General features: G+C 40.3%; 1 protein-coding gene across 2 annotated transcripts in view; it reads right to left on the bottom strand.

Annotated features, from left to right (window-relative positions):
• The window catches only part of LOC131218807 (protein DETOXIFICATION 33-like), a 35,469-nt gene extending 12,551 nt beyond the window's left edge, over positions 1 to 22,918 (bottom strand). The window contains exons 1-4 of one of the 2 annotated variants that reach the window (XM_058213638.1): positions 22,572 to 22,918; positions 13,684 to 14,225; positions 12,257 to 12,343; positions 7,609 to 7,665 (exon numbers count right to left, since the gene is read on the bottom strand). In XM_058213638.1, coding sequence (XP_058069621.1) covers positions 7,609 to 7,665; positions 12,257 to 12,343; positions 13,684 to 14,225; positions 22,572 to 22,826 — 941 coding nt within the window. In that variant the 5' untranslated portion in view covers positions 22,827 to 22,918. The remainder of the gene's footprint in view (positions 1 to 7,608; positions 7,666 to 12,256; positions 12,344 to 13,683; positions 14,226 to 22,571) is intronic. The other variant, XM_058213628.1, reaches the window with a different exon arrangement.
• Positions 22,919 to 23,557: the final 639 nt, after the last annotated feature.

The raw sequence follows: 23,557 nt of genomic DNA, 5'->3' as shown, positions 1-23,557 counted from the left end.
GGCTTTTTTCACCCACACCTCTCTACACCTCTATCACCCTTCTTATGCAACCATAGGCTACCCCACTCGAGCCTGGTGTGAAACTACCCCTACATTAATCACCCCCGGTGAGGAGTCTCAAACACGAGACCTCCCGCTCTGATACCGATTTGATGCAGGACAATTAACCACTTGCACTAAAAGCTCGAACTGTTAGAGCATGGTGAATCAATCCCTTTATCTCATAGCTCAGGCCCCACATCTCATGAGTTAAGACCTAGGCCGAACCCCCCTCGTGGGCCCCAAATCACATAGGTACTGCCTCACACGAGCCCCCCACCTCACACAGGTGGGGCCCGCCTCACACGAGCCACCCGCCTCACATGGGCCGCCCACCCCGAGTATGTCCCCGCATCCCATGGGCTACCCCACTCGAGCTCGGTGTGAAAATATCCCTGCATTAGATACACATATATAGAGACACACACATGCGAAAAACATAAGACACGTGACTCATGTGCTCCACCCATCTAAAGGTGGGTGGCTGACATATGAGGATGGACCATACACAACAGCTGCAAGGACAGAACCTTGCACCACTATCAATATTCTAGGCACTGGTTCCTAGGTAGGAAGAAAGAGACCAATTCTCCTTTTCACCTCCTCCTTTGCATGGCTAACACACCTTCTATCTATGGGCGAAGAAGTGATTAACTATCTTTGTGTTCCAAGGGGTCCCCAACGATGTGTATCGGCCGATACGTAACGGTAACGGTACGCACCGTTACCCGATTCGGGGCCGTATCGGCCGATACTAATTTTTGTACCCGTATCGGCCGATACGGGCCCGATACGGGCGTAACGGCCGATACGGGCGTAACGGTCACCCGTAACGGTCAGCCCCGTAACGGTCGAAAAACGGCCATTTTTTTTTGCATTTTAAGGTCCGTTTTTGATGTTTTTTCGAAACTTCTTGCTTCCAAACTCCTTCTCACTCCTTCTACTGCTAATTTCGACCAACCTTGGCTGGATATTTGAGTAAAAAACACATTATATTGGCGGATTTTGTTGAATCAAAGCTTGGTGGGCCATTTTTCATAAATTTATCAAAAATAGGTATTTATACTTTTTTTAATATGTTTTGCTGTTTTAATTATCTCATATGATGTGTTAATCATAGTAGAACATGTTAATATCCATTTTACAGATTTGGGGTGCCATTTAATATTTTTTTAATATTTTTTTCTATTTACGCATGAATTTTGCCCCTTTTTTTTAAAATTCAAAAAATCAATTTTTAATTATTGTTTTGCTGTTTTAATCACTCCATATGATGTGTTAATCATAGTAGAACATGTTAATGTGCATTTTACAGATTTGGGGTCCCATTTTATATTTTTTAAATATTTTTTTCTATTTACGCATGAATTTTGCCCCTTTTTTTAAAAATTCGAAAAATCAATTTTTAATGATTGTTTTGCTGTTTTAATCACTCCATATGATGTGTTAATCATAGTAGAACATGTTAATGTGCATTTTACAGATTTGGGGTCCCATTTTATATTTTTTAAATATTTTTTTCTATTTACGCATGAATTTTGCCCCTTTTTTTTAAAATTCGAAAAATCAATTTTTAATGATTGTTTTGCTGTTTTAATCACTCCATATGATGTGTTAATCATAGTAGAACATGTTAATGTGCATTTTACAGATTTGGGGTCCCATTTTATATTTTTTAATATTTTTTTCTATTTACGCATGAATTTTGCCCCTTTTTTTAAAATTCGAAAAATCAATTTTTAATGATTGTTTTGCTGTTTTAATCACTCCATATGATGTGTTAATCATAGTAGAACATGTTAATGTGCATTTTACAGATTTGGGGTCCCATTTTATATTTTTTAAATATTTTTTTCTATTTACGCATGAATTTTGCCCCTTTTTTTTAAAATTCGAAAAATCAATTTTTAATGGTTGTATTACTGTTTTAATCATGCCATATGATGTGTTAATCATGGTAGAATATGTTAATGTGCATTTTACAGATTTGGGGTGTCATTTTATAATTTTTTTCTATTTTCGAATTAGTGACTTTATGTTTTTATTTGCTTATATTGGACAGGTTTTGCCTTGGAGCTTCTTAGGGTTTAGTTAGAATATAAAATCATCTTTATTAACATAGGTCATACACAGATACACTCATACTCAAATCTAATTATCTAGTGTCTACCTAAGCCTAAAGAAATGTCTGGATCTGGCCAACAACAAGTAAGTGATGATATTGGATGGCAACATTGTGAGAGGGTTGGTGGTACTAGGCACCAAATGAAGTGCAAGTATTGTGATAGACTAGTGACTGGTGGAATTACCCGTCTCAAACAACATTTGGCACATCGAAAGGGTCAAGTTGCGCCATGTAGTAGAGTACCGAAAGAGATAATGCTTTTAATGCAAGCTAGTCTAGATGAGTCGAAGGGTAAACGTGCTGTTGTACAAAAGAAAGATGATATTTTGGATGCAGCTCGACAGGAAGTGTTTGGTCCTGAATATATGGGCATTCGTGATGAAGATATTATTGATTCTGACGAAGATTCAGATCGAGAACTTACTATAGCTAGGAGAGAGAGCTTGCGTCTAGCTCGTGAAGAGGAAGAACGTCGCCGCATGTTTGGCACGCATGGGTCAGTGCGTGATACAGGGGGGGGGAGTGGGAGTGGGAGTGGGAGTGCAACTGGAAGTGCAACTGCTTCTGCAGGTGGGGGTGGGGGTGGGAGTGGGGGGGGTAGGTTTGGTGGGTTACGACGTATGTTTGGGAGCCGACGACAGACATCTTCACATGATGCCCCTATACGTTTGGATGAAGAAGTAAATGAGCCTAGAAGACCCTCTATTGATCCAATCCTATTTAGGAAAGAATCAACTAAACAAAAGAAGATAAAACAAATGTGGAGTAGAACTTCCGTTGAGAAATTAGGTAGAGCAGCAGCAAAGTTATTTATACATGCCAACATACCTCCTAACGCAGCCAATTCTCCATATTGGCAGGTGGTAATTGATGCAGCAGCAGAAGCAGGTGAAGGAATAAAAGCTCCCACGGCTAAGGAGATTAGGGGGAAATGGACAGATGCAGAGTATGCGGATGTGAAAGCATACGTGGCTACCTTTAAACCTGTATGGCAAGCCAGAGGATGCACAATCATGTGTGATGGTTGGACTGGCCCAACCAGACGCAGCATGATCAACTTCATGGTATACTGCCACTTAGGAACTATATACCACAAGTCAATTGATGCCTCAGAGGCAACCAAAAATTCTACTTATATTAATGAACTAATGGATAAAGTTGTGGACGAGATTGGAGAGGAGAATATAGTGCAGATTGTGACAGATAATGAAGCAACATATAAGCTTGCAGGACATATGTTGATGGATAAGAGAAAACATCTTTTTTGGTCACCATGTGCTGCCCATTGTATTGATCTTATATTGGAAGATATTGGGAAGAAGAAGAATGTTAAGGAAATGGTTGAAAGGGCAAGGGAAGTGACGACGTTTATTTACAACCATAATCAAGTAGTTGCAATAATGAGAAAGTTTACGAAAGGACGAGAATTGTTGAGGCCTGCGGCGACTAGATTCGCAACAAACTTTATAGCATTAGAGAGTTTATTCCAGCATAGAGAAGAGTTGAGTGAGATGTTCGCTTCCCGAGAATGGCTCAACACAAAACATGGGAAGAAGACATCAGGAATACCGGTCGAAGTTGTGAACACCATACGGGACAACAAATATTGGAAAAAGGTCAAGTCGATCCTAAAAGTGATGGAGCAACTAATGAGGGTACTCCGTCTTGTTGAAACCGATGAAGCACCTACCATGGGCTTCCTATACGATGTCATGGATAAGGCAAAGTTGGCAATTCAACGTGATTGTAGAAGTTGGGAGTCTTATTGGAAGATGATCGACAAGAGATGGACAAGACAACTCCATCCTGATCTTCATGCAGTAGGTTATTATCTAAATCCTAGGTATAGATATGTCCAATCATTTGTTGAGGATGATGGAGTTCGTGTCGGGCTAAAAAATGTGATAAAGAGATTAGAGCCTGACTTAGATGTGTAAATAAAGGCGTTGAATGAATTAGATACATTTGAAAATCGCCTTGTTAGCTTTGGAGATGCTCTTGCACAGCATGCAGTATTTACGTTGCAACTGGCCAAATGATGGATTTATTTCGGAGAGAGTACAAAGGCTCTCTAAAAAATTGCATTAAAAGTTTTAAGCCTGACAACATCTTCATCTAGCTGCCAAAGGAATGGAATTATTTTGCGCTTATTCATTCAAAGAATAGGAATAGATTGCAGACTAGAACATTAGATAGACTTATCTTCATGCACTACAATATAAAACTAAGAATGTGCCGACATCATAGGATCATTGCAGCTGTCGATGATGGAGACTACTATCCAATAAACTTGGATAATATTTATGATGAGGATGACCCACTTCTACCTTGGTTGGAAACAAGGGAAAAACAAATTAAAGAAAATAGTGAAGAATTGGAAATTGATGACCTAGAAATACGTAGAGCGCAACAAGAGAGTCGTGCAGATGTGTTGGACCCAGTAAGAGGGGCAGCGTTTATGCCAAGTACGGGTATGGCTCAAGATCAATAAAAGAGTACGAGCAGTGGTAGCGTGACCGTGTCGGATGAAGACGATGACCCCCCTGCCCCTGGTGCTGGCACTTCTGGTGTTGGTCAGTGCCCTATACAGCCGTCTACAGATCATGATGTCGATGAACAGCGACGAGGTGGTACACGAGGTCGGACTTATGAGTGTACCGAGTCACGATACAGCCAGCAGGAGGTGGGTACATCTAGTGGTGCACCGGGTCCGAGAGGTTCGGAACATCAGCAAGCTCATGGTCTTGGTTATTATGATGGATATTCTTATGGTGAATTGAATTATGATGGTTATACTGAGCCTGTTCCATCACATTCATGTTGGAGTTGTCCTCCCGATTCATATCCATATGATTATAGATATCTAGATCTAAATCCAAGTTACTCATCACAGACACACTCTCAATCTCAAGATTCTCAACAGCCTGAGTATGGGCACCAGTATGGCTATTCGACGGGCACTGGTAGATATCCTTATTCCGGGTCAGAGTCGTTGCCTAGTCAGGATCAGTCATCCTCTAGTTTCGTTGATCTAGTATTTCCTTCTGGCACTGGATATTATGGATATGTAGCACCTACACCTATCGGACAGCCTCAGCCTGATGGTGACGATGACGATGATGTGGAGGTCGAGCAACCACAAAAAAGCAGATTTTCATTTTGGTGGTGACTTGTGATTGTGACTTGTGAGTATATATTTGTGTTAAGGTAAGTATTTGTTGCAGCAGACAGCTCACAACAGTATTATTACAAGAAGCCATGCACACACTTGACACTGCCGAACTTGTATTTAAAATAGCTCCCCTGACAACCAATCAAGTAATCCTTAATCAAGTTGCAGGGGAGTATATCAGACACTACTAATTATTTTTTTTAATATTCTTGACTTGAGGATGGATGACAGGTCATAGACAGGAATTACACTATCACAGTCACGTGCATGGTGCACCACACTGCACAGGACCACAGGTATGTTCGAGAAATTCCTCAAAAATAATTGCAAACACCTGATGTAAGATATTTTCATTTTACATTCATTCTAATATATCTATCATTGATAGTAGATAGTTAGAAAATTAAATATATGATCAAATTCAGGTTATCTGGTTCATAAATTCATCAGACAGTCCGATACAACTTCTCACCAAAGAGTGGACCGTTACACCACCATAAACATGTTCCAAATTATAAATGAATGCATATTTGGAATGCTTAGAATATTCTGGATTTAATCCATATTTTTTCATATTTTTTTGGCAAAAAAAAAATTTTGCGCCGTTACGGGCCGTTACGCCCCCGTATCACCGTTACGCCCCCGTATCCGTATCGGTTTTGGAGGACACCGTTACGCCAACCGATACCGATACGGGATACCTTGTGTTCCAAGGGGTCCCCAACGATGTGTCCATAGCCATCTTTCACAATAAAAATAAAATAAAATAACAAAAAAATGAGTCTATACCCCGCCTGTCAGGACGCCGAACCTTTGGCAAGTAGTTAACACTATTGTGCCACAGTCTGCTCATATTAATGGCTACGCTCAGATAGTACTGTCAGATCTCATATCCATGCACAAGGTCCAAGGTCACATGAACCATTGGCGAGGGCAAGGTCTTCTCTCATCATGGACTTGATCCTCTTTCCAAGTTAATCTCAGAAGTACCTGACCATTTTCTGTCCCATCAATGCACTCTATCTGCACCATGCCGATTGAATGGCTCTGCCGAGCAACAGTTCATTTCTCTAACTTGACATCACCATTGCTCATCTCTGCTGAATGCACGACTGGTAAGGCAAGGCATGTGCCAAAGTGTTCTGTTAACTAACATATTACTTGCTAATCCATTTTATCAGCCTTCAATTTGCCTGAAGAGTACTTCCACCACTCATAATAAGAACAGGATGACAATGAGTCCAACCCATTATCACTCCTCATTTTAGTTGGCGTTTTGCAGACAAGAGAATTCAGCACGTCCCATTATCTACATTCGGCACGACATTTGTACAATCAGAACTTGCTACATATTTTGATCTTTCAGAAAAAGTACAATAAATGCCTTAATTGGAGCGAAGGACCCATCAAAGTTACTCCAAGCAGAAAAATACCCAATGACTAGAGGCAAACAACTCCAAATCTCTATTTGAAATGTTACAGAACAGAATATTTAAATAGTACCCTAAACTATAAAATCATAGATATCTTACCAGTTACATCATGCAACATATTTATAAAGATGGGGAAAAAAATTAGATAAATGTGGCTGCTACTCATGAGAGTAGCATGTCAAACTCTACTCTCAAGTCTCATCACATGTTAATGTGAGATCTGGGCCATTCATCAGGCGGGCTCAACTGTGTATTTGCCATGATGCAAAATCAGGCAGTCCAACCATAAGGTGGGTCACCTGCGTACGAAAAAATGTGCAGTTAAAAAGAAGTGACCAGCTGTCAACATTTGATGCACACAATACAGCCCACAAGTGACTAGGCTGGACAAGTTTTCAACAGCACATATACAGAAGGTCCCAACTGATGAACAGCATAGACATCATAGGCACATGCCATGTTGGCACATGTAGCAGGGTACAATTTGATATCCAACTCTCACAACCAGCCACAGCAGCTGTAAAGATGTTACAACAGCTTTTCTTTCCTCCAACAATTCAAAGGTAAAGAAATACTCAACAGCAATGACGGATGAGTTACGCTCCCTATTTCTCATAATCAAAGGATTTGATGGAAGTCTTTATTTAAATAGTGGATGAAATTTACTATAACATTGCCAATCATCATGAAGGAAAAAAGATTAAGCAGATGCTTCAGAAAATAATAAGCTTCATTTCTACGTTTCTTCATAACAACCATGAGTTAGCAGATAGAACCAAATACAATCATAGTAAATGGCAAAAAAAAAAAAAAAACATTTTTAAAAAGTCCTTGCGCACCTTATGGCTGCGGTGAAGCCAAATGGAATCATCATACACCATGCTTCCACATTCATGCTGTAAACCCACAAAAAAAAAAGTCCAATAATCATTGCCTTTCTATAATAGCATATTAATGCAATTTAATCACAAGGAATCAATTGTATTTAAGAGAGTGCCTTGGATCCTGTTGTTAATGGGCAGAAATATCACTGATTTACATAGAGAAAGCCTAAAAAGAACAATAGATAAGCATTTTTTATACTATTCATATTTAAAAAAGATTGTGGTATTCTCTAAGTCATTGATCCATTTCAGTTGTATGTCGAACCACGTTTTGTTTAAGAACCATACTCCATCCAAAGCTATGTCTTCAGTAAATTATATTACGTAGGTAGTGATACGAGTGCCACACAACATAAACACCATACTTACACATTACACCAGCCCCTGAAAAGGAGAATATGTGAGTGCAGCTAAGGTAAGCGATTTTCTGAGTAATGTTCAATGGGTTTACAAAGTTCAATTATTTAAAAAAATAAAAATAAAAATAAAAAAATGTTAAAATAAATAGAACCAGTGCTCATATTATCGGCGAGAAATCGATAATATCGCCAATAATACTGGTGTCGCCGGAATTGCGACATCGAAACTCACTTCTTTCGTTTCTCTTCCTAATATCGGCGAATTTTTGGCGATTTTATTGTTTTTTCATGAAAAATACAGTTGTCGGTGAGAAATTGTTGTATCTACCTACCCTGCCACGAGATAGCTGTCACAAACAACCCCTTTTTGACGCCGATAATATCGGGAGACTGCGTAAATACCCAAAAATAGAAAGAAAAAAGAAAAAAAAAAGAAGAAAAGGGGAAACTTTTTGGATTTCGTACCTGTACAAGAGGAATGCTAATCGTTTTTTTGAATAGATCATAAATTTCACATGGAATGACAGTTTAGCGAAGAATCTGCGAAATCTCAAAGATCTTGGAGAGGTTTTTTTGGGATTTTAGGGTTTTAAGGGTTCCCTTCTGTAACCCTCTTCTGTTTTCAGAAATGGCAGGGAGTGGATTAGTTGGTAGTGTGGTGTGCGGGCTAATCTTGATGGCGTCTGGACATCATTAAGTTCCGTGGGCCCCACCATGATGTATGTGTTATATACATGCAGATCATTTTAGGTAATAAGCCCAAAAATAGGCAGATCTAAAGCTCAAGTGGACCACACTACAATAAGCAGTAGGAACAATGATTCCTGCAGTTGAAACCTTACTAGGGCCCACGGTGATTTTTATTTGTCATCCATGTTGTTCATAAGATCACACGTACATGGATGAAGGTAAAACACAAAAATGACACCAATCCAAAACGTTTGTGGCCCCTAAGAATTTTTCAATGGTAGATGCTCAATTCACACTAGTTCCTATGGTGTGGTCCACTTGACCATTGGATATACTTCATCTTTGGGATCAAGCCCTAAAATTATCTGTTAAAATGGATGTACATAGTGGATAAAATACATAAATCATGGTGGCCCCACAGAGTTGACTAAGTACGCTCAGTGCGTATTGAGTGTGCAATCCACTTCCTTGCAAGGTCGTGGGCATGTGACTTGTTTAAGTTGGTAGCTTGGTGCTCCGTGGGTCCATCATGATGTGTTATATTTTATCAATACCGTCCATTTATTTGCCAGATATAATTTTAGGGCATGGGCCAAAAAAATGAGGCAAATCCGCATCTCAGGTGTACCACACCAAAGGAAACAATGGTGATTAAATGCCCACCATTAAAAACTTCGTAGGGCCCATTATAAACTTCCTAGAGCTATTGTAACATTTTTTTGCCATCCAACCTATTGCTTAAGTCACACGAACTGGGATGAAGCGAAAACACAATTATTAGCTTGATCAAAAACTTTCAGTGGGCCCCTAAGAAGTTTTTAATGGCAAGATTCAATCAGTATTGTTTCCCTTGGTGTGTTCCAGTTGAGAATTGGATCTACTTCATTTTTGAGACTGTCCTAAAATGATATGGTGAAACAGATAAATGGAGTGGATTTCCCAAAAGAATGACAGTGGGCCCCACATGGTAAGGATAACATCCACGTGTATCCAGGTAACATCTAATCCGCTCCCACGAAAGACACATTGCCTACTGATGCTTATAGCCAGTAGCTAGTGGACGGTGCTTTGTGGGACCCACCATGATGTTTGTGTTTATCCATGCCGTTCAATCATGTTTTTAGATCATTTTAGGACATGAGCCAAAAAATTAGGCAGATCCAAATCTCATGTGGAGCACACCACATAAATAAGTGGTGATTGAATGCCCACCATTAAAAAAAATTTTGGGGGTCACAAAAGTTTTAGATGAAGCTGATACTTGTTTTTTACTTTCATCTAGGACTTTATGAGCTTATCAACGGGATTGATGGAAAATAAACATTACAGTGGGCCTTGGGAAGTATTTAATGGTGGGCTTTCGGTCACCACTGTTTCTTATGGTGTGGTCCAGTTGAGATGTGGATCAGTCTTATCTTTTGGCAAAGCCATAAATTAATATTTAAAAACATATGAACAGTGTATATAAAACACATATATCTTGGTATTGGTGAGACAGATCAAATGCTCAAGTGGAGCACAACATAGGAAACAATGAGGACTGACTGTGTACAATTGAAAATCTCCTGGGGCTATAAAAGTTTTGGATCAAACTGATATTGATATGTATGTTTTTCTTGCGGTGTGGTCCACTTGACATTTGGATATGCTTCATAATTGGGCTTATGTGCTCAAACGAGTTGGCAAAAAGGATGGACCGTGTGGATATACAACGCATACATTAAGGTGGGCCCATGGTCAGGTGCCCCCACATTCCTATCCCTAGGAAACTTGCCAAGGTCCACCATATTGTTTTATTGATCATCCCAATGGTTGATAAGGTGTCACAAACCATTGATCAAGGCCAAATCCTGTTGGGTGAAACCATGGCCACACCTAATATGTTCTCTTTGCTTAGATAAGGTGTCATTATTGGAGTGATTTCTTACGGCAGTGCATGCTTTTTGGGTCCCCGTTAAATGATAACTTTTTATGTAATGTATTCTTTTTACAATTTTTTATTCCTAAATATCCATATATGTGTATTTAGGCATGTCCTGAAGTTTCAGTGAAAAATTATACAATTTTTCCCATGTTTCCCTATTTTCCCTCGTATTTCCGGTTATCTCCGATATTATCGGCGATAACGATATTATATCTTTATCTCCGGCCAGCGAAACTTATAGTGATACGGACAACTTGAACACTGAATAGAACAGAGTATGTATACGTGTAAAAAACTTCAGGACTTTCGACATGGATATCAATGCATCCAAATAGACACATCGTCAAGCAAGAGACTCCTGCAATCCATTACCTCATTAGCCTCCTAGAATGTGCCTAAGAAAGAGAAATGATCAGGGAAAAGCACAAATCTAAAATTCCACCAATGGGATCATAAGGCTCCATGGAAACTGCTATGTTTCTCACACATCTAATGACGAACTTCAAGTAGTTCCTAAGAAGGATCATAAATGAATCCAAGCCTAGATGTAATCCATGTATAGAATCAAAACTTAGTACTGGAGTGTAAGGTTTGTTTCTTTCTCCATAGAAATTTAGACAACTGAGAACTGGATGATGATTGAATCCATGACCCACATAGAAAACGGACTCCAGATTCAATTGAGGCCTTAGGGCTGATTGGCCTGAAAAGTGCAAGATTAACCTCACATTGGCATCTTTGATCAAAGATTCAAAATCCCAACTCTCTCTGGACCCAATTGATGGAACAAACTCCCATCAAAATTGAGCATGAGAGATCCCATCAGAGGAGACTTTGACTTCTTGGTCGGATTATTCTCACATCCTTGCTAGCAACCACTTCTTTTCGAAATCTATGAGTTTAACAAAGCATAAATCCTTTTCAACTAACACCCAAATAATCCAATTTCTAATCAATTCTCTTGCTCTAACAAAACCTTCCACTTAAGCTTTGAAGTTCTAATGTTATATTTTTCCAAAAAGCTCCAAATAATGGCCACTGAGCAGAATTTTCAAAGAGCCCATACTTCGCACAACTACCAACTTCTATTTATATCACCGAGTTTTCTCCTTCATCTGTGCAAATTCCAAGAGAGCTATCTCAGGTAGTACATTGAGCTAAAATCTCCCAGTTAAATCTGCCTAACAATTTTTCACCACTTTTGTTTATTTTAATTAATTTGCTTTTTTGTACATATTTTTCTCTACAAATTGTGACCAACACTTCCATTCTGAATGCTCCAAAAGCCTTTGATCCTTTCCTATTGTATGACACTCCCCTACATCTGTTTCTTTCAAAACTAAAATTTCTAGCAAAGTCAATTTTTCATATGCAATAATCATTTTTACAAACACCTATATGTTACTTAATTCTGTTTGTAGCCCATATAACTTAAAGAATCATATACACAACCTTAACACTCTTATTTATCTTTGTGGAACTGATCATGCACACAATGAAAGCTATTGCAGCATTGAATATATAAGAGAAATATGTAGACATCATTACATAGACAAAACTACAAACAGTTCAAACCAGAGAATATAAACAATAGAAATGAGATTTAAGCCATTTCAAAGATTCTACTTACCAAATGGTGGCAGCACCAACTGCTATTTCCGGGCTTTTCAGAAGCCCAGCTAACAAGATCATTACCATCAAATTCCAATACTCCAAGCTGCAAGAATTTAGAAAATTAGAAGGAAAGAAATGGAAATCTTCCAACCTGTGAGAAAGGTGAATGAGTGCTCTGCACATAAAAATACACTAATTGAAAGAGGTAGAAGTCATACAAATTTCCTTCTTGTAGCCAATGCATCAAAATGCCTAATATAGAACAGGTGGCCAGCCTATCTCAGCACCTAGATGACCAGCAAATAGGAGAGGGAGAAATTTGACCAAAGAAAAGGTTTTTTCAAAATAAAAGGGGGGATTTTTAAAAGAGCTGTCATACTTTCTCTAAAGCCTCACTCGATTCAAATACACTCAAATAACTTTCTGACTTAGTTTGAACAGGCAGAAAAGGAAACATCACCAAGACCAAAAATCAACTTCTCCAACTTCCCAAAGAAAAGAAGGAAAGAAACAAGATCGAAGGGTTTCAGTTTGTGAGAATTATTATGAAATTTAGGGGATTCAAAGAGGCCAGGAACCAAGCGCCAGTCTCTTTTGAGAGAGAGAGAGAGGGGGGGGCGCGGGTGGTAACGGGTCGCAAGACATTGCTTAAGATTTCTGCATCTAAGCTAAAAATTCAAGAATTCAAACTCATAACAGGATCAAGACAACAACAAAGCTTCCTGACTTTATGAACATCTTTAGGTAGAAACTTGGAAATAGGGCTCTGGCAAACTGGGCTGATTCAGTGAAGTTCCTAGTAAATCTGCTGGTTCTCAATCAGTAATCAAATTAACAATGTTTCAATGAAATCAAACAAATGTCTCCCCTGAACCATTCCCAAGAATATCTTGGAAGTTTCAGGGGAAATACAATCATTTTACGCCTCACCCAGACCCTATGTAACATAAACATGGACAAAAATGCTGGCAACTTAAGGGGCAAAACAGCCTCCACCTCCGTTGGTGAACCTTTGAACAAGGGTATTTCCAGAAAATAACAGACTTCCTCTGTTCCACCTAACAAAAGCTCATCTTACTTTCAAAAAACAAAGAATGAAACAGACATTTTATATGAAATTATATGCTAAGCTCCCACAATTTATGACCAATTTCACATAGCCAAAAACTCAGTAAAGGATAAGAAAACACGCATGCATGGGTGCACGCGCTGCACTTGCAGGAAGCATGAAGCGAAGTGCCAACTCATTCTGGTTCAACAGCCAAGAAGCATCTATTTCAAAATGTTAGTAGTTATAAATAGCTAGGAAGCGTGAGCAGATGTGCAAGTCCGGATCGTGATTCAAAGATGGAGAGGCACCCAGTTAGAAGGATTGTGAAACTTAGAGACAAAAGTTAACAAAGTGAAATGAAAAGAAAAGAAAATGATTAAAAGGATACTGACCACAACATAACAGCTGAAGCCACAGATAACCTCACAAAGCCTGCCAAATTAGTAAAAGCCAGCCATGAAAAACCAGTCCATGCCTCCTTGCAGCTTCCTGCTAGAATATAGGCCAACTGTGCAAGTACCAGGGTGATCCAAGAGAAATTCAGAGTAATTGCAGCCCCTACCAAACCCATTTCCAGCTTCATAATGAAGACCCAACTCAACAACACATGAAGAACCAAAGAAGCAAACGACATCCAGGCCATGGCCATGACCTTGCTCTGTGCCTGAAGGAATTTCTGTATGGGGAAATTAATTGCAAAGCCAAACAGCTCTGGAATCATCCATATCGAGTACTTTCCAGCCATATCTGCAATCTCATCATTCTGTCCCAATAGCTTGAGGATGGGTGCCGTAAAAATGTACACGAGGCTTATGAGCAGTCCTGTGACAAATAGAATTACCCATGATCTCTGCATGTAGATGCCTAACATGTCGAGCTTCCCTGCACCATAGGCTTGCCCACATAAAGTTTCCAAGGCGCTTCCCATCCCCATCTGGACAAACAAATTGATGAAGCAGTAAATCCTACGCATGTAGGATAGATATGTGCAACATAAAAGATGAAAGCAAATGAACTGTACAAAAGAATCCAAGAACTGGTAGAGAAGATCAACATGGGCGCAGGAAAGAGATTAAGGGAGTGTTTGGACACTATCAAACTGAACTGCAATTGCTAGTTGAATAATGCGGAAAGGCTAGAATAATTCAAGAAAATATGTAGGCTGGCATGCAGGCTGAAAGATCCAGGCAATTGGCTGCACAAAGGATTCAAGAAAAGATGGAGAACATTGACAATCAATTTTAGGCTGGCAAGTTGTAACTGGATCTAACAAAGGTGCCCAAGAGACAGAGCAGGGATGGATTAGCAAACATAGGTTAGATAAAAGTCAAATATGAAACAAAAACAAATCAAACAAAGAAGAGATCATGGCCTCAATATGGCCAGAAACCAATGAAAGGATTTACGGCAACAGAAGAGAAAAATTTGTGCAGGTGAAAGAGAAGATTAGGCCAGTTATAACAGGGGAATAGACAGAGTTAGAGGTGCAAGTGAAAGAGAAGATAAAACTATAGCATACTGATGGGACTTTAAATTCTTAAAAAGCTTTGCTTCATGAATGCTAATGATTCAAGAAGAACTGAAGAAGTTGCGACATGACAGTTAAGAATAGGAAAGCTTTCTAAACTTAATTGTGATCATTTTTCAATTCAAAATCCAATACAGACCAGTGGGAGGTACACTGACTCTTGAAAGATCAACTAGGTGAAGTAAAAGCTGTGTATTCTTGCCCGTTATGTATTGAGGATGTTAGACAGGCTCACATACCTTATATAGCTAGTATACCTTGTATAGTTCGTTTCCATAGGTAGAGGATTCTGATTTTATTATTTTCCTTGTATAGATGACTGTAATCTCTATATATTCAACCCCTTTGCGTTGTCTCAAATACAGAAAAGCTTTCAAGTCCTCTCTGTTTTCATGGTATTAGAGCGTCACTGATCCAAAACCGGTACCACCTGTCAGATCCAACCATCCCTGCGTCCGGTCACCACCCTTGCTGCATCCGGCCCCCATCCTTGCTGCGTCCGGCCGCCCCCGCGTCGTCCGGCCACCCCTGCTGCGTCGTCCGACCACCCTACAGCGTCACCCCTATTCCTCCGACCACCCCTCTGCTCGTCCAGCGCCCCTGCGTCGTCCGGCCACCCCTATTGCACGCCCCTTTGCTCTCCGATCTATTCCAGATCTAGCAACCCCTGTTGCTGTTCCAGGTCTAGCTTTTCCCGATCCAGCTCCCCTGTTACTGTTGCTCCAGATCTAGATTTTCCAGATCCAGATCCCCTGTTGCTGTTGCTATTCCGCCAGATCTAGAAACTGCAATCCCTTGGGTATCTCATGTTGTACGGTACATCTAAAACCTTCTTCTGCTGCAACTCTTTGCGTGCTTTACATTACTTCAGATCAATGGATAAGGACTCATCACGTACAGAGGCCCCACGTAGTTTTGATGGTACCAACTATTCTCTATGGGCCATCTATTTTCAGAACTTCCTCAAGGGTCGTAGTTTGTGAGGACTAATTGATGGATCTGTTACTATCCCCACTTCCACGGATGCCGACAAATTAGCTGATTGGGAAATGAATAATGGACGAATTATTACATGGATTCTCGATTCGGTCGATCGGTCCATTGTTGTTGGCCTCACACCTCATTGCACTGCTAAGGCAATGTGGGAGCATCTCCAGATAATTTATCAACAGAGTATTACGACCCGGTTATACTGCCTCGAATAGGATCTCGTTAACCTTACTCAGGGTGGCGACGGTATTCAATCATTTTACTCCAAATTTGTCACAATTTGGACAAAGATGGCTATGATGGATCCAACATTTCCTCATGACTTTAAGATATTCCAAACTATGCGCGAGAGTGCGCAAGTTCGACAATTTCTTATGAAGCTACGTCCGGAATTTAAGCATTGTTGGGCTGCTCTCTTGAACCGTAACCCTATTCATTCATTGAATTCGGTTATTAATGATTTATTGGCTGAGGAACAACAACTGAAAGTTCTCTCTTCCTTCCTCAACTCCGGGATCATCTGATATGATGCTTATTGTGCCACTACCATACCAAAACGTGGTTCCCTTCCTTTGACTTGTCGCGGCTGCAACAAGGTGGGTCATGTCGTCGCTCAATGCAAAGAATGGTGCGCTTATTGTCGACGGACTGGTCATGGTATTCAGGACTACCGTACACGTGCCTATGCATCTTCTTTCGGTCGTGGACGTGGTGGTCGTGGTCGTGCTCTTTCTGCTACTACTGCCACTATTTCTTCCGAGCCGTCTGTTAGTGATACTGCATCAACTGTTTCTGCTGAAGGTCTTTCATCACCTTTGACTCCTACGATGCTCTAGCAAATTGTTCAGGCCCCTTTCTGCGGCTCGTATGTTAGGTATATCCCCATCTTCTATATGGTTCTTCAATTCGGGTGCTTCCAATTATATGACTGGTACTGTATCCCATCTTCATAACATTCGTCCTTACACCGGAAATCAGGCTATTTTTACTGCGGATCGCACTAAACTACCCATTCAGTCCGTTGGATCATTGACTTTCTCTCCTTCTGTCCATCGCCAGTTCACCCTTCGTGATGTGTTTCATGTCCCTAACCTCTCCTCCAAGTTAATTTCAGTTGGTTAACTCACATCCAATAACTGTTTAGTCATATTTCTTCCCAACTGTTGTTTTGTGCAGGATCTGGCAACGGGGAAGGTACTTGGGATGGGTAAGCGGCATGGTCGTCTGTACGTGCTGGACTTTGATCCATCTGTCACTCCGGCTCGTTGTTTCTTTTCTCCATCTTCATTAGATATTTGTTCGGCAAATAAATTGTGGAAACTGTGACACTTTCGCCTGAGTCATCCACATTTTGATCGGTTAATTCAGTTATTTTCTTCTGGCATGTTAGGGAACGTTTCTCTTAATAAAAAAAGATTTGGATTATTCTTGTTCATCTTGTTGTCTTTCAAAAAGTAAGTGTATTCTTTTTCCTCTAAGTACTACAAAATCATCTTCTATGTTTGAACTAGTGCATACAGATATCTGGGGTCCTTCACCAATTATGTCTCTCTCTAGGTTACGATACTATATTATGTTCATTCATGATTTCACACGTTACACCTAGATTTACTTTCTGCACTCAAAGTTATAGGTTTATGAAAAATTCAAGATATTTCACTCTATGGTGGAGACTCAATTTCGGGTTCCAATTCAAACTCTCCGCTCTTACTCAGGGGGGGAATATCTCTCAACAAATTTTCGTACATTTCTTCAGAGTCCTGGGATTATTCATCAGACCATCTGTTCTGATACTCCACAACAGAATGGGGTGGCTGAATAAAAAAATCGTCATATTGTTGAAACTGCCAACACCCTGATGACAGCTATGAGTGTTCCTCGTTCTTTCTGGGCGGAAGCAATGTTACATTCAGTCTACTTGATTAACCGAATGTCAACGTTCTAAACAGTAAATCTCCATACTTTGTTCTCAACGGCTTACCTCCTGCATATTCCACATTTCGTGTTTTTGGTTGTGTCTATTATGTTCATCTAGCTTCACATGAGCATACCAAGCTATCTCCAAAATCGATCAAATGTATGTACTTGGGATTTGGAGAGACTCAGAAGGGTTTTCGATGTTATGATCTGGTTTCTCGTCGTGTTCGGGTTTCACGACATGTTGTTTTTATTGAACATATTACCTTTCATTCATCTCTTCCTCCTCCGCACACCCCAGAATCTCCTGATCTAACCACCTTTCCTGATATTCCTTTTGCCTTGAGTACTCTCCCTCGTCCATTGAAGGTTTACTCGCGTCAACCACGTACAGCTCCACCGCCTATTACTTAACCCGAACCTACTGTACCTGTTGCAGATCCTGAACCCACCTCAATACGTCGTTCCGATCGTGTACATCGAGCGTCTGATCGCTTGATATGCTCTATGTCTACCATGAATGCTACTCTGGATACTGTTTTTATTCCTACTTCATACTCTCAGGCAGCCACTCATGATTGTTGGAAGAAGGCTATGGCAGAAGAACTTGCGGCATTGGATGATAATCATATGTGGGACATTGTCACTCGACCCGCTGACCAACAGCTAATTGGTAACAAATAGATTTATTCTGTCAAACTCAAGTCTGATGGATCATTAGATCGATACAAGGCTCGACTTGTCGCTCAGGGATATAAACAGGAATACAGAATTGATTATGATGAGACATTTGCTCCCGTGGCCAAGATGAAAACTGTTCGTACTCTTCTGGCAATATCTTCCGTTCGCTTTTAGCCACTTGCTCAGATGGATGTGAAAAATGCTTTTCTTCATGGAGACCTCCAAGAAATCGTATATTTGAAACCTCCTCCTGACTCTTTAATCCCTGACAATAAGATATGTCGCCGACAGAGAGCCCTGTAGGGCCTCAAACAGGCACCTCGGGCATGATTCCAACGCTTTCACGACGTTTTTACAGGTGCTTGCTTTACTCAAAGTAGTCATGACCCATCCTTATTTTTGCGCACCACTGCTCGCGGAATTGTCATTGTTCTCGTCTATGTTGATGACCTACTTTTAACTAGTAGCGATGCTACTGGCATCTCGGCTTTAAAAGAAGTTCTGCAATCATCCTTCAAGATGAAAGACCTCGGCCATCTCACATACTTTCTTGGGCTTGAAATTTCACGTTCTAAACGTGGGATCCTGGTCAGCCAGCGTAAATATACCAAGGATCTTCTCGCATTGGCATCATTGACGGATCAGAAGACAATTCAGACTCCCTTAGAACTTAACGTTCAATATGGTCGTGACGATGGTGATCTATTTGCATAGCCTGACTTATACCGTTGTTTGGTTGGGAGTCTGGTTTACTTAACTATGACTTGTCCTAATATTGCCTACGTTGTCCAAGTCGTCAGTCAGTTTGTTTCTGCTCCTCGGACTCTTCATATGACTGCGGTATTGCGCATCTTGCGGTACCTACGTGGAACTTTAGATCAATTATTGTTCTTCTCCTCCACGGCGACTCTGGACCTTCGTACTTATTCGGATGCTAATTGGGCCAGTTGCGCTCTCACACGAAAATCTACCACTGGCTACTGTGTTTTTCTCGGCACTTCTCTCATCTCTTAGAAGTGGAAGAAGCAGGCCACTGTTTCTAAATCGAGCACAGAAGCGGAGTATCGGGCGATGTCCGCTGCGTGTAGTGAGCTTGTCTGGTTACGTGGACTTCTTTCCGAGTTGGGCATTCCTCTACAGTATCCTACTCTACTCCATGTCGATAATCTAAGTGCTATTCAAATTGTCTCTAACCCGGTTTTTCATGAACGGACGAAGCATATTGAAGTTGACTATCACTTTATCCGCGAGAAATTTCAGTCTGGGCTCATTTCTCTTCCACATGTTGCATCCCATAATCAAATTGCCGACATTCTCACCAAGTCCCTCACTTCTGCACGTCACTCATTTTTAGTTGACAAACTATTACTTGTCGATGACTAGCATTAGTTTGAGGGGGGATGTTAGACAGGCTCACATACCTTGTATAGCTAGTATACCTTGTATAGTTCGTTTCCATAGGTAGAGGATTCTGATTTTATTATTTTTCTTGTATAGGTGACTGTAATCTCTATATATTCAACCCCTTTGGGTTGTCTCAAATACAGAAAAGCTTTCAGCTCCTCTCTGTTTTCAGAGGATTCTAAAGCAGAAGTGAGATACTATCGGTTCTACAAGGCATTAAAGCTTGCTTGATGCATTTCTGAGAACAATAGGAGGTGTAGGAAGTTTTGTTATGTAATGAAGAATTACAAGGTCCCAAGTCCTAACATGTATAGAGTCCTCGGATATCCATAAAAGGCCCATGTAAACATGCTGCTAATCTGATGAACTTCACCATTGATCTACCATGCTACAGTAGGAAATCTCCTCAACAGTACAATCTTAACCTCTCAATTCATGGTGTGCAAATAGATGGTTAAGAACAAGAAAATGCAGCAATGTCCACATTGAATTATGGAAGAGACCAAAGTTAAAGATCTTCCAAATTGGGTGACTCTTGCGCCCACCAGATTGACTACTTGAACAATGTGCCCCACCAAACATACAATTCATCAGAATTTCCTTAGTCTATGAATAGAGAACTCCATCAAATCAATGGGACCCACTTTTACAGACTCCAAGCTTGAGTATGTGTAACCTCAGGCCATCCATCAAACATATAATTCCCCAAGATTTCCATGGAGGTTGACAACAAACAGGTGGGAACAATGATCCAATGATCCATCGAACATATAATTCCCCAAGATTTCCATGGAGGTTGACAACAAACAAGTGGGAACAATGATCCAGTGATCCAGACTATTGATGTGGTGGGGCCACCAGTGATAAAGAATCACTCCAACAATCTCCCAGATTGGAGTATCCATCCCTTACTCTTTGGTCATTGTCATGCAGATTTAGACTGTTGCCACATTCTTTCTTAACTATCTACTCATAGGCCACTGATGAAAGAGTTAGGATCTTCCACTAGGGGAGATATTTTTATGCATCTCACATCCACGGTGGGCCCATCCACTAAACGGCCCAGACCACCGAACCACAGTCTACACATGTACAGATTGGGTATCATAGAACACAAGATGGTACATACATCGTGTGGGCTATATCTTATAAGCACATTCGCAGGAAATCAAACCCTTTTGTGAACGGTAGTTGATTTTATTACTCCATTTCATCATTCAGATTTTGTTACAAATAGAAAGCAAAGTTAGGCCATATTTGGATTCATAGAATCCAAGTGAAAAATATGGAAAAGTTAATAATTATCCAATGATTATAACTATGAAAACTATTTTAAAAAATAAATAAATAAATAAAAAAGACTCCATTTTTTGGGGGTCCTTGTCTGCATAGCAAGTGGAAATATCATATTCATTGGACAACAAATCACCTTCTTTCTTATACCAGAGAATCCTGACAATGGATATGTCTGTTAATTGCTTTGCAGAATCCACTCTTTTTGCTTAGTGGTAGACTCACAAGAGTTTCAACAGTAAGGTCATGGGTTCGAGTACCCATCATGGTGTGTGTCTGGGTGTGTGTGTAAAAATAAAAAAACAAATAATAATAATAATAATAATAATAATAATAAGAGCTAAATCAAGGGAAAAAGTTTTCTTTTCCTGTAGATTCCACCTATCCAAGAATGACTTAAAAAAAAGGTAACGAACACTTGTTCTTCTACACAGACGAGAAGTGGGAGTTTATTTAATAATCAAGCAGAGTGTGATGGTTGATACACCGACACTCCAAGATTGTACACGATGGAGCATACATTTACTCCAATTAAACTGTCCAAGTAGTGGGAACTTCCATAGATAGATCATCATCCAAAAATCAGATTGGTTAAACAATGTTAACATCTGATTCACAGACATGTGTTTGCTGAATTCAAACAGTTGGCTATTTTTCCATCTCAATCGTCCAATACATGTCTACCAATCGACCATTTAAACTATCAAGGTTAGTGTAGAATTCAGGCTACAATCTATTCTAGTGGAGCTAACCGTTTGGACGGTTTAAATTGATTTACCTGTATGCACCACATATATACTTTCTTAGTGCATGTGTATCAACCACCGTACTCTGCCAGAGTATCAAATTTCTTCTCGATTACATATTAAAAACCCTCAAGATCTATGCTTTTCCGGAAAAGGGGCTCTCCCTTTCCAATTTTCCAAAAAAATCCTTTCGGAGCATGGAATGACCAAAATGTCCTTGCCCCCTAACACTTCCATCTTCTTTTTTTCTTTTTCATTTATTTTTTCTTTTGCTTTTTTTTTTTTTTTTTTTTTTTTTGCGGTTAGTGGTTAAGCAATATGTTATACGTGTATGACATTTAAACCGTACAACAGGTGGCCCCCAAGATGATGATCAGACGACCCAAAACTTGGCCAATCCTACATGATGATTGGCCCGGCTTGATTTTTGAGTGGTGCATCTGATAATCATGGTGGGGTGTAGCTACTGTCCGGGTCAGATGTAGTACACGCACAAACACCATGTAAGCCCCACAAGGCTCGACTCCAAAGCTTACATAGGAGGAGGGAAATTTTTAAAAAAAGAAAAAAAGATGAAGGGTATTTTGGTCATTTCCACTTTCCTTTTTTCTGGAAAATCAGAAATCCAGGAGATAATTTGCGGAAAATGCAAAAAAAAAAAAGAAGAAGAAGAAGAAGAAGAAGAAGAAGATTCCAATCAAAAGGAGTGAGGAATTGGTACCATGATCCCGAACGCGATACCCGTGATAACGAGGTTTTGGATACCAACAGCAGCGAGCTCGACGGTCCCAATGTGGCCGGCGAACGTCTGAGTGACGGAGGACAATGAGTACTGGAAAACCGTCGTCAGGACCGCAGGTCCCGCCACATACCACAGCATCTTGCACTCGACCCAAGCATCTCTCATAAATGACGAACTTGCCCCTTCCTCCTCTTCCTTCCTGGTCAACAGTGGAGCAGTTGAACTCTTCTCCATGGCTTCTGCAAGCAAACGCTCAGCTCAAAGAGAGAGATACTCCAGACTCTAGATTGAGAAGATCGGAGGACTTGTATATTAGAATAGAATACGTTAGAATAATGGAGAAGACCTCGGCCTCTCGGTACAGCGCGGGAGCGATAAGGTGTTACCCGGGTAACACTTGTTTCCCTGACCGTGGGGCCCACCTTGATGTATATGTTCTGTATCCATGCCGTCCATAGGTTTTTTCCAGATCATTTTAGGGCATTATCACAAAATTACGTAGATCCAAATCTCAAATGGGCCACACCACAAGAAACAGTGTTCATTGAATACCCACCATTGAAAACTTCCTACGACCCACAGTAATTTTTATTTTCCATCCAACATGTTGGTAAGGTCACACGGACCTGGATGAAGGTAAAAGTCAAATATCAGTTTGATTCAAAACTTGTGGCCCATAAGAAGTTTTAACGGTCAGCAACCATTTTTACCTGTAATGTGGCCCAGTTATATTTGTATCTGCTTCGTTTTTGGAATCATGTCCTGGATATACATTACATACACAAAGGTCGGCATCACCAGGCAATATCTACTCCCGGCTATAGCTATCACAGGGTTTCTTTAACAGATGTCCGAGAAACGACTCCACGTGGATCGACCATGCACCGTTTCCATCACGTGCACCATACCTTGTTTGGACGTTATCAAACAACGGGACGATTTCAAACATCCAGATGGCCTGCTCA

Source organism: Magnolia sinica, chromosome 1 (assembly GCF_029962835.1).
Source record: "Magnolia sinica isolate HGM2019 chromosome 1, MsV1, whole genome shotgun sequence".
Lineage (NCBI taxonomy): Eukaryota > Viridiplantae > Streptophyta > Magnoliopsida > Magnoliales > Magnoliaceae > Magnolia > Magnolia sinica.
Note: the sequence above shows the minus strand (reverse complement) of the source record. Positions and strands in the feature narration are given on the sequence as shown.